Source organism: Pelophylax lessonae (assembly GCF_965119305.1).
Source record: "Pelophylax lessonae genome assembly, chromosome: 5".
In the NCBI taxonomy this organism is placed as follows: Eukaryota; Metazoa; Chordata; class Amphibia; order Anura; family Ranidae; genus Pelophylax; species Pelophylax lessonae.
In genome coordinates, this window is record NC_138772.1 from 351,729,170 (window position 1) to 351,749,046 (window position 19,877).

General features: G+C 40.4%; 1 protein-coding gene across 3 annotated transcripts in view; it reads right to left on the reverse strand.

The window, feature by feature from the left end:
- DCDC2 (doublecortin domain containing 2) overlaps positions 1-19,877 on the reverse strand; it is a 279,474-nt gene that overhangs the window by 243,211 nt on the left and 16,386 nt on the right. For all 3 annotated transcript variants that reach the window (XM_082257352.1, XM_082257351.1, XM_082257353.1), the window contains exon 3: positions 15,275-15,326. In XM_082257352.1, the coding sequence (XP_082113478.1) occupies positions 15,275-15,326 (52 nt within the window). The remainder of the gene's footprint in view (positions 1-15,274; positions 15,327-19,877) is intronic.

A 19,877-nucleotide genomic window follows, 5' to 3' on the forward strand; every position in this document is an offset into this window, starting at 1 on the left:
TGATTCAACTTTTTGATCTAGGATGTTGAAGACTTCAGAACAATTACATTGACTTTGGATTTGATCATGAATATAAATGAAAAATAATTAGACAAAAAATGTTCAGCATGTAACATACTTAATTTTTTTTTCCTTTAAAAAATTATTACAGAAAAAAAACTCCATTAAAGGTACATTTTTTTGGATTTAGTAAGAAGGTAAACACTTGGATTGTAATGTATGGGCATTTGAAGCACCCAAGTGATACCCCCAGTTTAGGTATAGGCTAGGTAAGAAAACAGATTGGCCAACCCATTTGAAGACCACCTAGTCAGTGGCGTTTTCAATTCCCCCAGACGTAAAGATTATTGGCGGCATCAGGAGATGGTCATTGACTTAAAAATATACCTGGGTATTACCAAAATTTACACCCAAAACTGTCGTCTGCCCCTCCAAAGCATGCCCCAGCATTATTTTTTAATTTCTTTTTTACTATAATGAGAAACAGCCTTTACTCTTATGCACTAAATATGGGCAGCACAGTGACTAAGTGGTTAGCACTTCGGTCTGGCAGCACTAGGGGTTGACAGTTCAAATCCCAACTATGGCACTACCTACCTGGAGCTTGCATGTTCTCCCTGTACCTGCTTGGATTTCCTCCCACACTCCCAAGACATGTTGGGAGGTTAAGTGGATCCTGCCTAAATTGGCCCTAGTTCTGTATGTGTATGAATGTGAGTTAGGGACCTTAGACTGTAAGCTCCTGGAGGGCAGGGACGATTGTGAATGTATATTATATGTAAAGCGCTGCGTAAATTGATGGCACTATATAAGTACCTGTAATAATAATATGGGTTTAGATTTTTTTATTTTGCCCTAACATACACTTTGTATTTCAAAAAGTATTAAAATCATTGGATTAGCAAACAACCAGACAACTGATCAGAAATGCATGCCCATATATTTCTCATACTTCGTGTTTCTTTTTTTAGGTAATTTGCACTTAGAATTATTCACTTTTAAATTGACACATTTTAGATGTGTTGGGCCCTCCTCTTCCTCATAGCTGAGCAGTTTAGAACCAGGAGAAAAAATGCCAGGCCTTTCATGAAATAGCAGAAGCTTTCCTTCCTGCCCCTCATTTGTCAGTTATGCTGATGCAATGGCGGGTACAGACACACTGAGGTCAATTTACTAAAACTAGAGAGTGCAAAATCTGGTGCCACTCTGCAAAGAAACCAATCAGGTTCCAGTTTTTTTTTTCAAAGTTTGTTTGAACAAGTTGAAATTAGAAGCTAATTGGCTACCTTGCACAGCTGCACCAGATTGTACACTCTCCAGTACATCAACCCCAGTATGGCAATTGACTCTCAAAAGTTTAGTATAGATAGATACAGACAACAAATTATTTCTGATACAGGTAACAAACCCACTCCTACCCCATACCATCCAACCATACCCTTCCTCCCCACGCCCTTTTAGACTGAAAAGAGGTTTTCATGCTATATTTACAGATTTGTGCCATTTGAAATTTTACAAACAGATTTGTTTAAGCAGAAGGTCTTGTTTGGCACATTTAAATATGCACACATAGTTGGATGGCACTAAAACTACCCATAAGATCTAGAAGAAAGATCTCGTGTATTGCACCAATGTCTCAATATCTGTTGTTTCTAAATTCTCATCTGATGTCCGTGTCGGTTAGTAGATTTTATTATGAGATATTCACCACCCCCAGTCCTGTTTGTATAATACCTGAGCAGATATTCATTAGTTCAGGAGCCATCTGTAATATATACAAAAGGTTGGCCTCATGTTGAAACGTTACCCATCCATGGCTGGTTGCAAAGTTGGTAAAAATTTTCATAAGAATAAAACAAGGGTGACTTTGATCGGTGTGGCCCCATTACATTAATTGTATTGTAATAAAAGATGTAACACAGGCTAAGTAAAATGAATGCCAGGTTCCAAACAAGGAGCCCATTGTAGTCTGGATAAAGAAAGGGTATGTGCCTTAATTTTGTATTCAGCACCAAAAAAAAAAACCTTCAGCCATACAAAATCATTATCGGAAAATACTTACTACAGTGCTATGGATGTGCTGTAGGTTTTAGGCTGCCCAACATAGAAGTAATCAATTTCTCCATGTACACCACTCTATTAAATTAACTACTGCACATTCTTAGCAAATGGTGTCAAACGTTCTCTGCCATGTCAAGTGTTCTGATGAGCTGCAGAAACACTCCAAGACAAAAGGCAAGAGAAAAGAAAGGAGCAAGGGACCTCAGCCAAAAGACCTGACTGAGCAGCAAACCTGGAACTCACAAACTATCATTAACTTACCCAATGATCCATAACACATCTCCTATATCCTTTACAGTGAATGGACAGCTCACCCATTCTACCATGTCAAACATGCCCGACTAGTGTTAGTACTTACTACACAGTAATGTATTGATATCACAATAGAGGTGCAAGTGCTCTTATATAATGTGATAACAAAATGATCCAGGTGATAAAAATTAATATCCGTGAATAATAAGATATACTTCAATGAATAAATAGTGTCACAATAAAGTGCTTGTGCTAATAAATATATCTATTGATAAAGCATTAGCATACACAAGTGGGGGAGGAGCCTGCACATGCTGTAGCACCCATTATCGTGGTCCATGCCTGCACTGGCTGAGTGCCAGTCTATGTGAGTGTTTTGCTGTATTATTTACCCCAATAAATGAGTTGTTACAGAGAGCACTAGATTGCTGTGTTTATTTTATACATGTACCTAATCGTGATGGTGGAGAGATGACTATGAGGAGGTGACAACCCTATCCCCGTCACTGCGTCATTGACACTGCGAATCTGCCCATTATATCCTACCTGAAGCACCTTCATCCAGAGGGAGGACAGGAGGAAGCTATCTATCCATACCTAACAGCACCCTTTGTGCAAAAAGTGGGTTTGGCTCATTATAATTTGTGAGCCAAACCAGGAGGTGAGCGGCCAGCATTACCATTTATGCACCAAGTCACTTTATGATATTGAAGCACCAGCACTTGGTCACTTGATATCAGCACAGCACAGAAGAAATTACCCTCTTTTTATGGGCTTTGAACCATTTTTTTTTCTTTTCTTTTAATTTCCACTTGTGTATGCTAATGCTTTATCAATAGATATATTTATTAGCACAAGCAGTTTATTGTGACACTATTTATTCATTGAAGTATATCTTATTAATCACGGATATTAATTTTTATACCCTGGATCATTTTGTTATCACATTATATAAGAGCACTTGCACCTCTATTGTGATATACAGTAAACCCCCGCTCCATCGCGGTTCAGTTTTTGCGGTCCCGGTATATTGCGTTTTTGTTTTGTAATGTTATTTTACTATATAAATCATTAAAAATGAAATATTTTTGTGTTTTCCATAGCTCTTGCTATGTCTCTCAGTATCTTTTATGTGTTTAAATGAGTTTCTATTGTTTTAAAAGTGTGTTTAAAGACCTTAAAATGCTTTTACACGTACAGTGACAGTAAAAAAAAACATGCCTACAATGCATTTTAATAGGGTTTTTCTATTTCGCGGATTTTCACTTTTCGCGGCTGGGTCCGGAACGTAACCCCCGCAATGGAGGGGGGTTTACTGTATATTTATTTATTCATATATTTTTCATATTTTTTTGTTATGTTTGCTTGAATTTATTGACGATATTCTTTGGCGCTACATACCTTATACTTTCTGGATTATTTTAGTGTCAGGTGAATGCACTTTATGTTAGCAGCCATCGGTCCCCTTATCTGGCTATTAAGCAATTAATTGGGGGTTATAAGAATTTTTTTATATTGGTCAGCGCTGATTAACCATTTTTATAATTATTATTATTATTATCATTATGTATTGATACCTACTTATTTAGAGCTGAACTCTGGGTAGAAAAAAAAAACACAAACAAATAAGTTATGTATTTATAAGAGAGTCATTACATCTCTTTTTACTGTAATTGCAGCTAGGGAAAGTACCTGAATTTGACCCTGTGCCAGATTCCTGTAAACTCCTGTACAGAAGAATGGATTACCAGCACTAGCAGCCAATTTGGCTCTTCTGCATGCACATATGCTGACAAGGAATATACTGACAGGAGGAGAGAGCAGGGTCTTGTTGAGAGCTCCCACAGTAAGCATCTTGCTATGGGGCACTTGAGCCGAGATGCAGCTCCGTGTGTCCATTCAGACAGAGAGCTGCCGTTTGGCCCCTCCCCCTCTCTCTCCTGATTGGCTAATTGACTTTGGTGACAGCAGCAGGAGAAAATGGCACCGTTGCTGTGTCTCAGCCAATCAGGAGGGAGAGTCCTGGATGGCTGAGGGACTCATGGACATCCCTGGATAGAGATGGGGCTCACGTAAGTATTAGGGGTTGTTGGGGAGGCTGCTAGAATGCATTAAGATAAAAAAAAAAACTTCTGCCTTTACAACCCCTTTAACTGCTATAGAGAAAAGTCCTGACTCTGCTACCTGGTAGGGCTGTGGGATGGGCAGAAAAACAAACCCTTTTGGTAGGTAAAACACGAGTTTTCACAAGTGTATCTCTCATTTGTGATTAGTTGTTTGTCTGGAGTTCATTTTTAAAGTAGATATAAACTCATACACTATAATCCCATATAACTTAATATAATTTCGAAAGTTGTTTTCAATCATTTATCATCTACACTTTCATTATAAAAGCACCTGGTGATCCTGCCATGAAGATCTTTGTTCAAATACCTTCTATTATGCAGTGATAGCTGTCTCCTAATTGTCACTATCACCTGCATTCCTGGTGAAGACTACAAGTAGTTGTGCAGACATACATTGCACATTTAGGCTCGGTTCACACTGGGGCCGCTTCAAAGTCGCCCAACTCTGAAGCCGCCCCGCACAGCATGACTTCAGCGCTGCTTGAAAACGACTTCTTTAACCACTTAAGCCCCGGAGGATTTGGCTGCTAAAAGACCAGGGGGTTTTTGGCGATTTTTTACTGCGTGATTTTAACGGACAATTGCGCGGTCGTGCGACGCTGTACCTAAACGAATTTGACGTCCTTTTTTTCCCACAAACAGAGCTTTCTTTTGGTGGTATTTGATCACCTGTGCGATTTTTTGTTCATGCGCTATAAACAAAAAAAAGAGCATCAATTTTGCAAAAATAACAATATTTTTCACATTTTTTATATGAAATTCCCCAAAAAAAAAAATGTAAAAATCAAAATTTTTTAACATTTTCGGCCAATATGTTTTATGCTACATATGTTTGGTAAAAAAAAAAAATCGCAAAAGTTATCGCGTTTACTAACAAAGGGAAAGATTTTTGTCATTTTTGGTGGGTTTTTTTTAACGCGTAATGGGATCTGCGATTTTTTTCCGGTACTGCGACATTGCGGCGGACAGATCGGACCCTTGACTGACATTTTTGACACTTCTGGGGTTACCAGTGACATTACTGCAGTAATCAGTGCTATACATATGCACTGTTCCTGCAAAAATGGCACTGGCAGGGAAGGGGTTAACTGTATTGGAGAGGGAGGGGTTAAGTGTGTCCTAGGGGCGTGATTCTAACTGTATAGGGACATTGCTATTGGTGTAAAAACAAAGATCAACGGTCCTACATAGTAGAACCGTCTGATCTTCATTTTTACACCAGGGAGAATGACGGGCGGCTTGTTTACATAAGCCGCTCCGCCTTTCTCCCTTCACCGGAGCGATCGTAGTGTGACCGGCGGACATCGGGTCCGCCGGTCACACGCACTGACTTGTCAGTGAACGAGCCGCGGCTCTCAAGTCAGTGACAGGCGAGTGACGTATCCATACGTCACTCTGCCTGGCCGGGGCTGGCCGCCGCAGTATATAGTCGTGCGGCGGTCGGCAACCGGTTAATAGAAGTCAAAGCAAGCAAGAAAACTCCAAGTGAAATAAACATACAATGTATCTTTTACAACATGTTCAAAGGAAAACAGACTTCAGTGGTATACAATGAATCCAAAAAATAAGTAAATACACAAAAAACTTAATCAGTCCAAAGGATCAACGGATAATCCTGCCACCTCTGTGTGAGATGATCAACTCAAAAACAGGAGCTCAAAAAATAAATCCACCACCAGCAAATCCTAGCAGCTCACCTCCAGCTTTGACTCCTGTTTCACCAGAGAGTTAGAACACTGTTCTTCATTAGGGATGGTCAAACTCTGAATGGATGGATGTCTCTGGATGCATCAGGATCCCAATTTTTCCTCATATATAATGGTGCACCATAGGGAACAAAAACAATATATCTAGTGCTCTCTGTAATTTTTTTTTTTTTTAATATAACACAAATGAAAAGAGCACACTTACATAATGTAGCACTAAGCTGTGCCAGCTGTAAGATGCTCCTAATATGCATCCACTGGCTTTCACCTGTAAAATCGGTGATGGTCATGGGTATAGCCCAATGTTAGCTCCTGCCTCCAGACGCGTTGCATTCTCAAACGAACTTCTTCAGTGGGGTACCCACGACCATTACCGATTTTACGGCTGAAAGCCAGTAAATGTATATTAGGAGCATATTACAGCTGGCATGGCTTAGTGCTACATTATGTGAGTGAGCTCCTTTCATTTGTGTGATATTAAAAAAAAAAATTTACAGGGAGCACTAGATATATTGTTTTTGCTCCCTATGGTGGACCATTATATAATATATATATATATATTATATATATATATATATATATATATATATATATATATACTGTATATATATATATATATAGATAGATAGAGATATATATATATATATATATATATATATATATATATGAGAAAAAATTGGGATCCTGATACATCCAGAGACATCTATCCATCCATCCATTCAGAGTTTGACCATCCCTAATGAAGAACAGTGTTCTTTGACTCTCTAGTAAAATAGAAGTCAAAGCTGGAGGTGAGCTGCTAGGAATTACTGGTGGTGGATTTTTTTTTTTGAGCATCTGTTTTTGAGTTGATCATCTCACACAGAGGTGGCAGAATTATTCGTTAATCCTTTGGACTGAAAACGTTTTTTTGTTTATTTGTTTTTTGGATTGACTGAATATCACTGAAGACTTTTTTCCTTTGAACATCTTGTAATAGATACATTGTATGTTTATTCCACTTGGAGTTTTTTATCTTTAGTCACTTCGTATCGATCCTGACTCACGATACTTAAAGATCTTATTATGTAGAAACAATGTTGGTTACACACAGATGAGTTGAGATTGCGCTGTATTTTCATTACATTTATTAAAACTAGATGTAAGCTTGTCTACATAATAATAATGGAGGACCTTTTTGCTTGGGGACAGTTCAAAGCTTATATGGTGATTGTTGCCACTAGTTTTCCCGATAGACCTATTTGCCTTGAACAACATCCATAAAGGTTTATGTACACAGCTACCTCTGGGGATACAGTTGCATTTTGTTGTACCAAAAACAACTGTGTTTGTTCACCAACTATGCCAGGTTTATTCCACATGGTCAAGTTGTAACTAGTGTCTATGGAGAAGACACAACAGATATTCAGGTCTAAACTGTATTTATCTGTTCACATAACTCTACACAAACTAATAAAATAACAAGAGACTAGAGAAGAACTGATCATAGGTCAGGTACCTCCGATGGCAGGCCAACAGTAAAGGGGGCTAAACTAGAGTTCAGGGCAAGCACCAATTTTAATGAGGCAGAGAATATGAGCTTCCATTCGCAACATTAGAAAATAATACCAGCTGTAATAAAAAAAGGCATAGTTCACCTTTACCAAAAAACTTCCTATGTAGGCAAGGGGTGCCGGTAGATAAAATTAAACTGTGCAACTTTGGCCAAAGTTGAATAGTGGCCTTGCTATAGGTGAAGTTAAATTACATATTTCCTGAAGCCTGACTTAAAAACTCCCAGAGATCTCATCCCAGCCTGACTTGTTGCTAGGACGTTGCCAAGAGACTCCCATCTGTTACTGTTCACAGCCACCATCACAGGAGCAAACTGTCAAATGTTAGGCCCCTTTCACACACTTCGTCCATCGGACGGACTCCGTTTTTCTCAGCGGGGGATCGATCCGCCGTTCCCCCGCCGAGCAGGAGGATGACAGCTGTGTCTCCGCGCTGTGTGGAGACACAGCTGTCAGTTCCCCATGCATCTCTATGGGGGAAATCGGATGGGAACAGACCGTCGGTCCGTTCTCATCCGATCCCATCCGATCCGCTGGACGGATGGAAAATAGGGTTTCCATCCGTTCAGATTTGACGGATTGGATGTCAGCAGACATGTCTCCGCTGACATCCGATGCCCCATAGAGATGCATGGGGGGACCGTTCAGATCCGCCAAAAAAACGGACAGGCGGATCTGAACGGTCCGTCTGTGTGAAAGAGCCCTTTAGCTCAGAGCTACTGTTTCAGCGGATAGAAAGCACATGTGAGGTGGTTTGAATCAAAGAAAGAGCTTGCTACTGTGATGGTGGAGGTGAACTGTAGGAGCTAGGTGTCTTTTAGGAATGTTCTAGAAATAAGGCAGGACAGGATAATGCAATCTGTGGGAGTTCTCAGTCAGGCCTTGGGAGGTAAATCTACACCTATAGCAAACAAATTATTTAAGTTTGGTCAAAGTTGCACAGTTTTTTTTGTTTTGTTTTGTTTTTAATCTACAGGTGCCTCTTACCTGCATAGTCAGTTTTTTTGGTAAAGGTGAGCTATGTCGCAGTCCCACTATAAAGCAGAGGTGAGCAGAGAATTTAGCTGCTTAGACTTGCCCAACTCTGGTATAGAAGGACAGTAAAGTCCAGAAGTCGCAGAGAGCCACTGTTTAAGAAGAGCTGAATACATAACAGAAAAAAAAGCCCTATCTACCTACCTACACTACAATATGACATTATTTTCTAAATATTATTGTGTCACTACACATACAGTATTTATGTAGACATTTGTTCTCCCTGCTCACATATTGCATTTTTGTTGAGCTTCATTCACTTCACAGTGGCAAGGGCTCAAATAGCACATCATGTTGCATTTGCTGAACCAAGAAAGTTTTTGCAAATGATGATACCAAGTCAAGACCAGTGATGATATTAGTTAATTATGCTATATCAAGGAAAGAGGAATACGTTTTTTATTCTGGGTTGATAGCCTAAGGCCTGGTTCACACCTATGCATTTTTTTTGTGAATTTTCAATTTTGCAGAAACACACTACAGTCCATTTAACATAGTTCCCTTTGGGTCATGTTCACATCTGTGCATTTTATGGAAAGGGCCAGGGACTTTTTTCTGGTTTTAGGTTCCATAGACTTCAATGGATCAAAAACGTGTATTGAAAAGCGCAACATTTGCCTGGAATATGCAAACTGCAACCTGCATAGGTGTGAAAAAAGAAATAAATGCTCCTGCGCTTGAGAGTTGTGAATGGCTTGGTGTTATATGAGAGTGACACCACTTGTTTGACCGCTGTAATGGCTGTGCTGCCACTACAAAACAGGTTGGGGAAACTCAAATGGACCCTAAAATGAAAAAATACAAAGGGTCCACCAGCCTAGCGCATTACCTTTGCAACAATTTTATTAAAAAGGAATATATGTACATCAAACTTACAAACAAGATGACTTTTCAAGCATGATAAAAATTTATAAGCATGATAAAAATTTATATATACACATACACATATATATATATATATATATATATATATATATATATATATATATATATATATATATATACACATATATATATATATATATATATATATACACACATAAATACGCATTCCAAATCCAGCTCTGAGGAAGAAGCATCACCCTCGAAATGCGTCAACTTCATTTGGAGATTTACATCCCACAACCGTTTCAGACCAGTGGACTATGCTTTATGGGCAATCGGTGGATATATATATATATATATATATATATATATATAATTTTTATCACACCTGAAAAGTCATCTTGTTTGTGAGTATGATGTACATATATTCCTCTTTATTAAAATTATTGCAAAGATAATGCGCTAGGCTGGTGTGCCCTCTATATTTTTTCATTTTAGACTGCATAGGTGTGAACCAGGCCCTATATACCATCAATTATTTCACATCAGAGGAGGCCTAGCAGTAGATCAAAAAAACTCAGGTAGGACCATGTAGCACAGGTGGCCTAGTAATCATTGAGAGCCCAACGGAAAGCAAAGAGACTATGAACCATTCACACATTGTACCAGCAAGAATACATGGATTGGATAGAAGACAAAAACTTTGTTTGAATTTGGATAATTGAAAAAGGGGTCTTTCTCCAGTAAAATAATGGGGCATTGTCTCCTTAGGACTCCAGGTGTCTGTTTGCTAAATCAAGTAATCTCCATTCACTTTATAGTGAACAGAACACAAGTAAAAAACAACAAATGCATTCAAGAAGAATTGATAAAATAAGCGATAAAGGAAGCAAACCAGTCATTATGATTTGTTAAAATCTTTATATCTGTTATGTGACTACCAGTCATGTGCATATACACGGGTCAGTATATGCCAGATGAGCCTTCGATTCATATTGATAAATAGTGCCAGCACATTTGCTTAATAAGAACAGAGAAAGTGAACTGATCCAAATTTTCTGATCTGCAAGATCTACTGGAAAGCTGCTTCTCTAATGCCTCGTACACACGCACCGATTATCGTCCAACCGATCGGACGTCTTTTGTCCAGTGTTGTTGTGTTGGTTGAAATGTGCTCTAGACTGCACACGAATTTTGTCGGCCAACAACAACCAACTTCAGAAGTGATGTCATGTGCTGGTTTACTTTCCGTGTGTTTTTTCTTCTCTGAGCATGCCCAGTCTTGCTCATCACATTTTTGTCTGCCGAAATCTGTACTGACTGAAGAACAATCGGCCGTTCTGGTGACGGCCAACAAAAATTTTATAGCATGCACACCAGATTTTTTTCGGCCGAAAAGTCGCAGTCGGTTGTCGGAAGCATCATACTAACAAGCCGACAATCGGCCGATCGGACGTTGGCCGAAAATTCACGGCCAACAATCGCTGCATGTGTACGGGGCATAAGGCAAGTGTTACCTCCCTATATACTAAGACACAACTCATCCACATCCAATCATACTGTGATTATCAGAACCATATAAGATATCCCTATATAAGAAAACTTTACAACATCTAGAGAATCTCTTTGTAGTCAATTCAAAGCATCAATAAAACTATAGAGTTACCAGTTTTGGATTTTTCATAGGCAGGTACCCTGGCCCTGGGCATTTTAAGCATACCAGCAGTTCTCAGTGCTGGAAACATTTAGTGCAAGCCCTATGGAGATTCAATAGAGCCAGCAGTGCAACAAAAGTAACAGTGGCAGAAGTGATTACTTTAGTGTTAGGATTAGCTGAGTGATTAGGTTAGTTTAGTAAAGTAGAATTAAAGGCAAAACTCATTTTGGATTAAAGCGGAGTTCCGGGCACAGAAGTCATTTTTTACTAAACATACCCCCGGGACAGTCAGGGCTAGCACATTCCACAATGGCTAGCCTCTGATCTGTCCCGGTTCGCACTTACCTTTTAGAAGAAATACTTACTTATAAAATTTCTTCCACAGCGTTTCCATCTCTCTTGTGGGCAGCTGAAGCCGGCGCGGTCCTCTTCTGTGTCTTCTTCCGCGTCTTCTTGTCCCAGAATGCGCCGCACCGGCCCCTCTCGTCACTTCCGGTGCTGCGCCGCATTCCTCCACAGCTTCTGGGCATGCCCAGAAGCTGTTTAGCAGGGGAATGCGGCGTCGCCCGGAAATGACGAGCGGGGCCGGTGCCTTCGCATTGATTCCTGGGAGCTATGACGTTCAGCTCCCAGGAATCATAGCGAGACAGGAAGTGACGGGGTGAGCCGCGGCTCCGAGGGAGGAAGTACTCTGAGGTGAGTATCTTCGATCTTCAATTACAAGGTAAGTAAACAAAAAAAAAAAAAAATAACTATCCAATTCCTTTTCAGGTGAGGTCTACCTAACGGAGGGGCACAAAAAAAAAATATTGTTTTTGTGCCCGGAACTCCGCTTTAAGTAAGGGAGGTTTATAACCTCTGTTGGTTTTTTTTTTTTTAGCCATCTGTGTCCCATTATGGAGAATTCCCTTTACTTCCTGTCCCATAGCCAAACAGGAAGTGAGAGGAAATCCTTGCAAATTAGGGGAATCCCTTGGGCACCCATTGGAAGATTTCCCCTTTATTATTTTTCTGGGGACAACCCTAAATTTGGGATTTTCTTTTACTTTTTTGCTTTTAATGATAATGGTAAACAGGACAAATAGAGAGGGTGAATCTTCTTAACAGGGGCACACACAGCAATAAAAAGTAGCAGGGGGTTCTATTCCCTCTCCACTCCATCAAATTTTTTTTTAAAAAAGTTTTGCCTTTAGTTATACTTTAAATTTAGGTGTTGGTGGGTTAGTTTAACCATAACTAACCAACTGTCCCTTATTTGAAATAAAGTCCCTCTGTCCCCCCTCATCTGTCCCTCATTTTGGTCTGATCTTTATAGTTGTATGTAAAATGCACCATTTGTCTTTCACAAATTGCTTCACATGCTAAACCTTTCATCCAATTTCTAAACTCTAAATTTCAAAGCCAGTATAAAGGAATAGCAGTGGCAGAAAAAAAGAACTTGTGGGTTTAACCACTTCTGAACCGGAAGGATTTACCTCCTTAATGACCAGGCCATTTTTTGCGATTCGGCACTAAAGTTGGGGAGTGGTTTTACTGCCCCCCAATCCCTACCCCCTTTAGCTGCTGAGGTAGCAGCCAAAGATGTACACATGCTGCAGCAGGAATAAACCTCCTGTTGCTTTTAGTGGGTAAAATAGGGCCACTCTGCAAGTGCCCTGCAATTGCATGCTGCTGCAGGGTCCAAGGGGTTAAAGCAGGTGGTGGGAAAGCAAGACAATGCTGCCTGCTTTAACCCCTTGTTTGCTGTACTGCACAAGGTTGCAGGGGACTTGCAGAGCGGCCTCATTCACTTGAATGGGTCATGCTTGGCAGGCGCTACACCCACCAACCATATTGTGAGCTCTTCTGAGCAGGGCCCTCTAAATCCTCTTGTATTTTATTGTATTGTATATGTACTGTCTCCCTCTAATATTGTAAAGCGCTGCGTAAATTGCTGGCGCTATAGAAATCCTTATTAATAATTAATAATAATAATAACAGGGCATTTAACTCCTGCTGCGACTGCAACATGTGTACACACCTAGCCACTGCAGCTAAAGGGGGTGCGTGTGGGGGCGGAGGTGATAAAAACACATCTTAACTATGGAATTTTACCACCCCCAAACCGCAAATGTAAATAAACACTTACTGTTCTGAGCCCCTTATAAGGCTGTGTTCACACTGATGTGCTGTAGTTTAACTGCACTGCGGGTGCAGCGCAATGCATCTGCAACTTTCCTGATTTAGCTGTGCTTTGCCATAGACTTCTATTATATCCTACACGTGTGGTGCACTTTCTGAAAGTGGACCAAAACTCCTGCATTCAGAAAGTGCACCAAAACTGCAGGCTATAATAGAAGTCTATGAAAAAGGGCAGCAAACCTGCAGGTAAGCTCCAGGGACACTGCACTGCACCTGCAGTGTGGGTAAACCGCAGCACATTAGTGTGAAAGTAGCTCTATACTATAATATCCAGTGTATTGCTTTACACTGACCTGAAGTTATCTTCTTTTCTGCTGCTGGCACCACTCTGGAGACTGCTAGCCCGGATACAAACTGGAGTGTAGTTGGTATCACTCTGCATGGGACAGGAGCCAGCATTACAGAGGAGGCATCGGCTTATGTGCCTCTTGCTCCCTACTACAATGTTAGCTTCACATGTAGTCCCTCTGCATGGCACTGTTTGATGCTCTGAGATGGTGGGTCAGCAAGCCAAGACCATGTTCTACCATCCACGTGATCTACTGGTAGATCGTGATCTACAGGTTGCTGACCGCTGCTATAAAGGATATGGTTAGGATTCAGAGGTTAATTGTGGGAGGGTTAAGACTTCAGGGGTGGGTTAATCGTTGGTGAAATGTAAGGGTTAGGGTCAGTGTAAGTGTTGAAGGTTAAATGGTTATGTTTAGGTTAATGGTTAGGAATTTTATGAGTTAAGTTTATTAGGGGTTTGGTTAAGTGTTCAGAAATGGGTTAGGATAGGTTTTAGGGAGTTTTCCGTTTTGGGGACACTTTTTGGGTGAGTGGTATGTAGTGGAATCCCAATAAGAAAAACCCAATAGGAAAAATACTAGTGCCAATTTGTCAACACTAAGATATCACAATTCATCACAATGAAGTCAATGAATTGTTGTAGACTCACATTGCATTTTCAATTTTGAAACACATTACTTATTCAACCTAAAAATGATTGGTATGACCATGGGATGAACAGTCTGCTGCTGTGACAATAGTTCTACATAGTAAACAAAACAATTGTCCTGGCATCAACGGAATGCTGTAACTATACCCTAAAGACATAAACAACAGAAGGATTGTATTACTTTCTGCAATGTGTATGTGTGTTCCTCGGTAACAAACTACATTTAGGAAGTGAGTCAAGGTCACCTGAAATGTGAAGGGACTACATGCAGTTAGTACTTACTCTGATATATAGTAGGTTACCGATTACTAAGTTGCAAGTTCTACAATACCATTGCAGAATTGGCTCATTTGTACTACAAAGAATTATCCGACTTAATTAAGTAAAGCAATGCACATAACAACTATGATAGGGTTAATTCATAAAACTAGAGAAAGGAAAACAAGTACAAAATTAGAGTTGATGCCAAAAACAGCCAATCAGGTTTCACCTTTCAGATTGTGGAATCACTAAACTGGAATTTGTAAATCCACTACGGCAAAAACGACAATTTTGTTATTTTTTTGCAAATTTTAACAAACTGCCAACAAATCTGTTGTGGTTGGGTCACTGCGGTTGATTTACAAAAGCCAAATAGGCTGTTTGCCTTGCATGAGAAATTGCACTTTGCAAAGCACATTTCCCTTAGCTGTGGGTGAATGTGGTGAAAATGTTCCAAAGAATATCCAGTCAAGTGTGAGGAAAAAAATGAATTTTTGCTTGGACAAAATTGGATAATGAAAGTCAGCAGAGCTTCACCTCATTCACTTAGCTAAGCGTAAAATGTCTTGCAGAGTGCAATATACCTTATAAAGTGACTATTCGTCTTTGCCCTTTTATTTTGCAAGTTGATATTACATACATACTGGTCAAAAGTTTATAGCAGAAAGAAATGATACCTGACTCAGAGGGTCTATCGTCTTTCTCTTGTTCTCTCCAATGTGTACGTAGCTAAAAGGGAAAAAAAAAATATGTTCAATCAAACTACGTGTTGAAATACAGCCAATAAAAAGCAGTTACATAAACTAAGTCCCGGTTCACACTGGGGCAACTTGTGAGGCGACTTAGCCACCTGACAAGTCGCGCTCCATTCAGTGCAATGGAACCGTTCTAATCAGAGCGACTCAAGTTGCTCCGACTTAGAAAAAGGTTCCTGCACTACTTTGGGGGTGACTTGCATTGACTTCTATTAGACAAGTCGTTTGCAACCCCCGGTGAAGTCACGCTGCACAGGGCGGTTTCAGAGTCGGGTGACTTTGAAGCCGCCCAAGTGTGAACCAAGCCTAAAAAAAGAAAGTAATACAAAGATATAGAATATATCATATATATATATATATATATATATATATATGGAATCCAATGCAAAAATTGGAATTGGAAATGATACCTGTAGTAGTCTCCTTACAAGTAAAACCTGCTACACATAAAAATCTTTACAAACTTTACTAATGTAGTCATTCTTGGCTATGTGAGCATGTGTTCACTTCAAACATTCACAAACAGTCGTGTTCATTCTTTGCTGTTTTTTCATTCCCTTGGAAGAGATTTGTTTCTACAAATTTGCAACGGTTAAAGTGTGTCTGTTGTCAGAATTTAAAATTTTATAAAAATTTCTACATTGTATTTAAATGATTTCTAGGCTACTCCTATCAATTTGAACGCTCTTGAAATCTGTACACTTAATGAAGATTCCCACACATTTACCTTTTTGAACTCTGTGACATGTATTTAATGCCCTGTGAGTAGGCACTGCTTTGTCACATAATTCACAGAGCCTGTCTCCTGAACTGCAGAGATGCTATGAAGCTTCAGAGGCAAAGACAATACAGGAATCAGTGCTTGCAGGTAGCAAGGTACCATGGGATATGTAGTCCTTAGAAATATAAAGTAAACAGCAGAGGAGAAGCTGCAAATCATGCAGAGAATCCAGGAAGTTGTGGAAAGAGTTGGCCAGCAGACAGTCAGCACTCACAACATGAAAGGACATTTTTAGGTAAACATATATTGGATTGTCAATAATAACTGTTGTTTGTATTGCCATTGCAAAGCTGGTGCTATAAAAAGGAAGTGTATGCTGTGACTATAGAACTCCTTTAAATTTACCAACAGTGAAAATGACTGATTTAGGAAATCATCCCAAATAAAGCCCAAGGTAATCTCATCAGGAGTGAAAATGATAGCATTAAAAAATCAACCCAATGTAATAAAATGATTGAGTAATCTAATATTCAGACACTCCCAGGCACACCCTTTGGTAACAGGGCCTATGCAGGTGCCCTTGCACATGTGGAATCAGGTCAGAAGTATATATATAGGGATTTTTCTACATTCTCCCTGCATTTGCCACTACGGGGCAATCTGCTGCTGCCCCACCTATGCTCGATCCCAGACCTGCAGCTCTGGGCGCATCGCGGAGTGACGACTCTGAAACATGTCATCACTGAAGGGAAAGTGATACCATTTGATACCCTTGGGCAGGAAAACTCCCTCCCTCGATCAATGGGCTTTCGTTAATGGCAATTGAAACATGCACTCAGGGCGCCATTTCCTGAGCCTACCCTGCTGGAGTCTGACCAGATTGAACGCCTTCTTACCTTCCGGGTGATGGGGTAGCCCCTGTCCTCTCTCTATCTTCGCCTGTCCTTAGCATATGACACTAGGTCCACTAGGTCAGCGATGGTGATCGGATGTACCTGAGCTTAAAGAGGAGGGATGGAGGGATTGTGTATCCACCTTTGTCATCTCTGTGGTCTCGGCCAAAGACCGATTTAGTCAACTTAAACTTTACCATAGGGTCTACTACACTCCACAGCGACTAGCCAGTATCTACCTGAAGTCTTACTCGATGTATGGGAGATCTGCTATTGCCACTGGCATCTTTATACATACATTATGGTATGGCCCTGCCCTTTTGAGGGTCAGTGACCGAGACCCTTGGCCAGCTGCGTCCTGAACCACTTTTTGATTTATTGAGTCATGTGGAAGATAAAGAGGCAGATCAGTATATTAAACTCTTTCTTACATTTGCCCTCTTTTACGCCAGAAAAGAGATCCTACTGGGAGATGGAAATCCCCTGCGCCTCCAATGGAAGACGACTATTAACTCAGTACTTCCTCTCTACAAAATGACTTATGAAAGCAGGAACTGTACCCACAAATTTGATAAAGTGTGCTTTACCTGGATAGATGCATATGGATTGGATGTCTAAATGGAGTTTAAAAGCTTAAGGTTTCTTAGATTTCTAAATTACCCTTCTCCCCTTTTCCCCCCTCCTGCTGTAGGGGACCACCCTCCCCTCTCCTTCCCTCTCTCCTACCTGTCCTTCCCCCCTTTATTTTCCTGCCTCCCTTACCCCCCCCCCTTCCCATCTCCACAGCCAGCCATGTTTTTGGGATGGCTGTCATGACCCTGCACCCCCGGGCTACCCTTCTCCTCTTAAACTCTGGGTTAGCATTAATGTATGTACGCACACCATTTGTTTGAGCAACTTCAGTTTATGCATTTTTGATGTAGGATGAAGCGGTTTTGTTTAGATTTGAATCTCCTTTTGACCATCTCTGTAAATTATATCTGCTGCAACGATGTGTCATTTTAATTTTTCTACTCCGTACTGTCAAGTATTGAATCTATTCTGATACACCTTTAATAAAACAAATTCTGTTAAAAAAAATGTAATAAAATTATAAATGTGAAAAAATCTTTTTTGTCTAATGGTGACTACCTCTCTAGCTATACCAGTTAGGGTTGCCACATTTTCTTCAAGCCAAACCTGAACACTTTAGGGGCCTGGGACACCTTTGGGTGCCCTAAGATGAGTAATAAATTGGTGCACGTAACGTGATGCAGAAAACAGGGGGTGTGGCCAAAATTGCTCTTGCTGACATCATCGCCCTGCCCCCCAGTGATGCTGAAACTGCCCCCAGACAGCCGCCCGTAGCTCCCAGACAGCAACAGATTTGTGTGTGACTATCTTGGTTACTTGGGGAGCCACAGCCTGGTCTCAATATGTGTCCGGGTTTCAGTCCGCCTGAAACCTGGACACATGATTCAAAACCCAGACTGCCTGGGTGAATCCCAGACAGAGGGCAACTCTAATGCCAGTGTCATAAAGCATTTTATTTATGGCTATAACTTAGGGGTCTTTTCATTTTGGGTCCAGACACTGCAGCAACAGCATTTATGAAATAATATAATAATGCTATATATATGGACCTGCTGGTAACAGATACCTAAAATCTGTATTCAAAGACTCACTGACCACTAGCCTCTAAATCACTGACCTGGAAAGTAAGAGTGAAGTCAGAATTCTTTACCTGCATACTTTTCTCAGATCACTGACCCAAAAATACTGAAGTCTTTGGAACCACATGACAACCAGGCAACTAACATTTTTGGAAGAAGAGGTCAGCAATAGCAGACTACATATCTGTTCACTAAAGCTTAACTTTTGGACAAAAAAAAAAAAAAAAAAATCCTTTGCAGTGGTGCTGTGCTAAAAGAAAATATACTTACCCGATCCCCCACCCCTTTCCTGCAGCTAGACAGGTCCCTGCAGCTCCTGCACCCCTGCACTCCAGTGGTCTAGGGTGCTGACGTCATCAAGACCAGTGCACGGTCCATAGTCCTAATAAAACAAAAAATCCTGCGAGCAACCTCCCTATATAAACAGATAAAATGCTGCAAGCACTTCACTTCTCATATCAGTGTGAAAAATCTAACAACTGTGCACCCCCTTGTGAGTGGGTGCTCACCTCACAGTTGTTGTTGAGCTGTGGCACTCTGGTCACTCACGTTTGGGGAGCACCCGCCACTCTTAGGTGGCCTGAGCACCTATTTAGAAGAGTTTTTCTCCTCACTAAGCACTACTTGGGACTCTCATATTGGACTTTTACCTATGCACTTTGCAACATTTTGCACTTTTCATCATAACATTTTTTTTCTTCATTACCTGAGTATTTATTGTTTTCTCTACACGTCTATATATTTCTAAAAAAAAAATTTTAATATTTGCAAGTCGCATTATTTATTGATTTGAAGTGCTACTGATCATTATTATTCACTTACGCATAATATATTTTTTTATCTTTGTTCATTTATTTCACTGGTTGTTAGGTCGTTTTTTACTCATATTTGCGCAGCACTATTTATTTATTTAGACGGTCCATAGTCCTGCTCTGAATGGGAGGATGCCAAGGGACAGTCCACTGCTGTACCGTTGGGCAGCACTGTCTGCTGGGGATGTGGAGGATCAGGTAAGTAAAACTGTCTCTCCCCTTCCCTGGATTGATCAGTAAAACTGCAGCGGGCGATCGTCAAGTGGTTGAGCTAAAATGGGCACTTGAGCTATGTGGTAAACAATATTTCGTAGTAAACAATTTTGTTATCGCAAACAGCATATGGGGGATTTTCCTAGCATTTTGGGCACCCCAATGTGTCATTTTGAATGTGTGTTGTGTGATAAGAAACCATATATAAGGAAGAGGCTTTAGCAGGCATGCAGA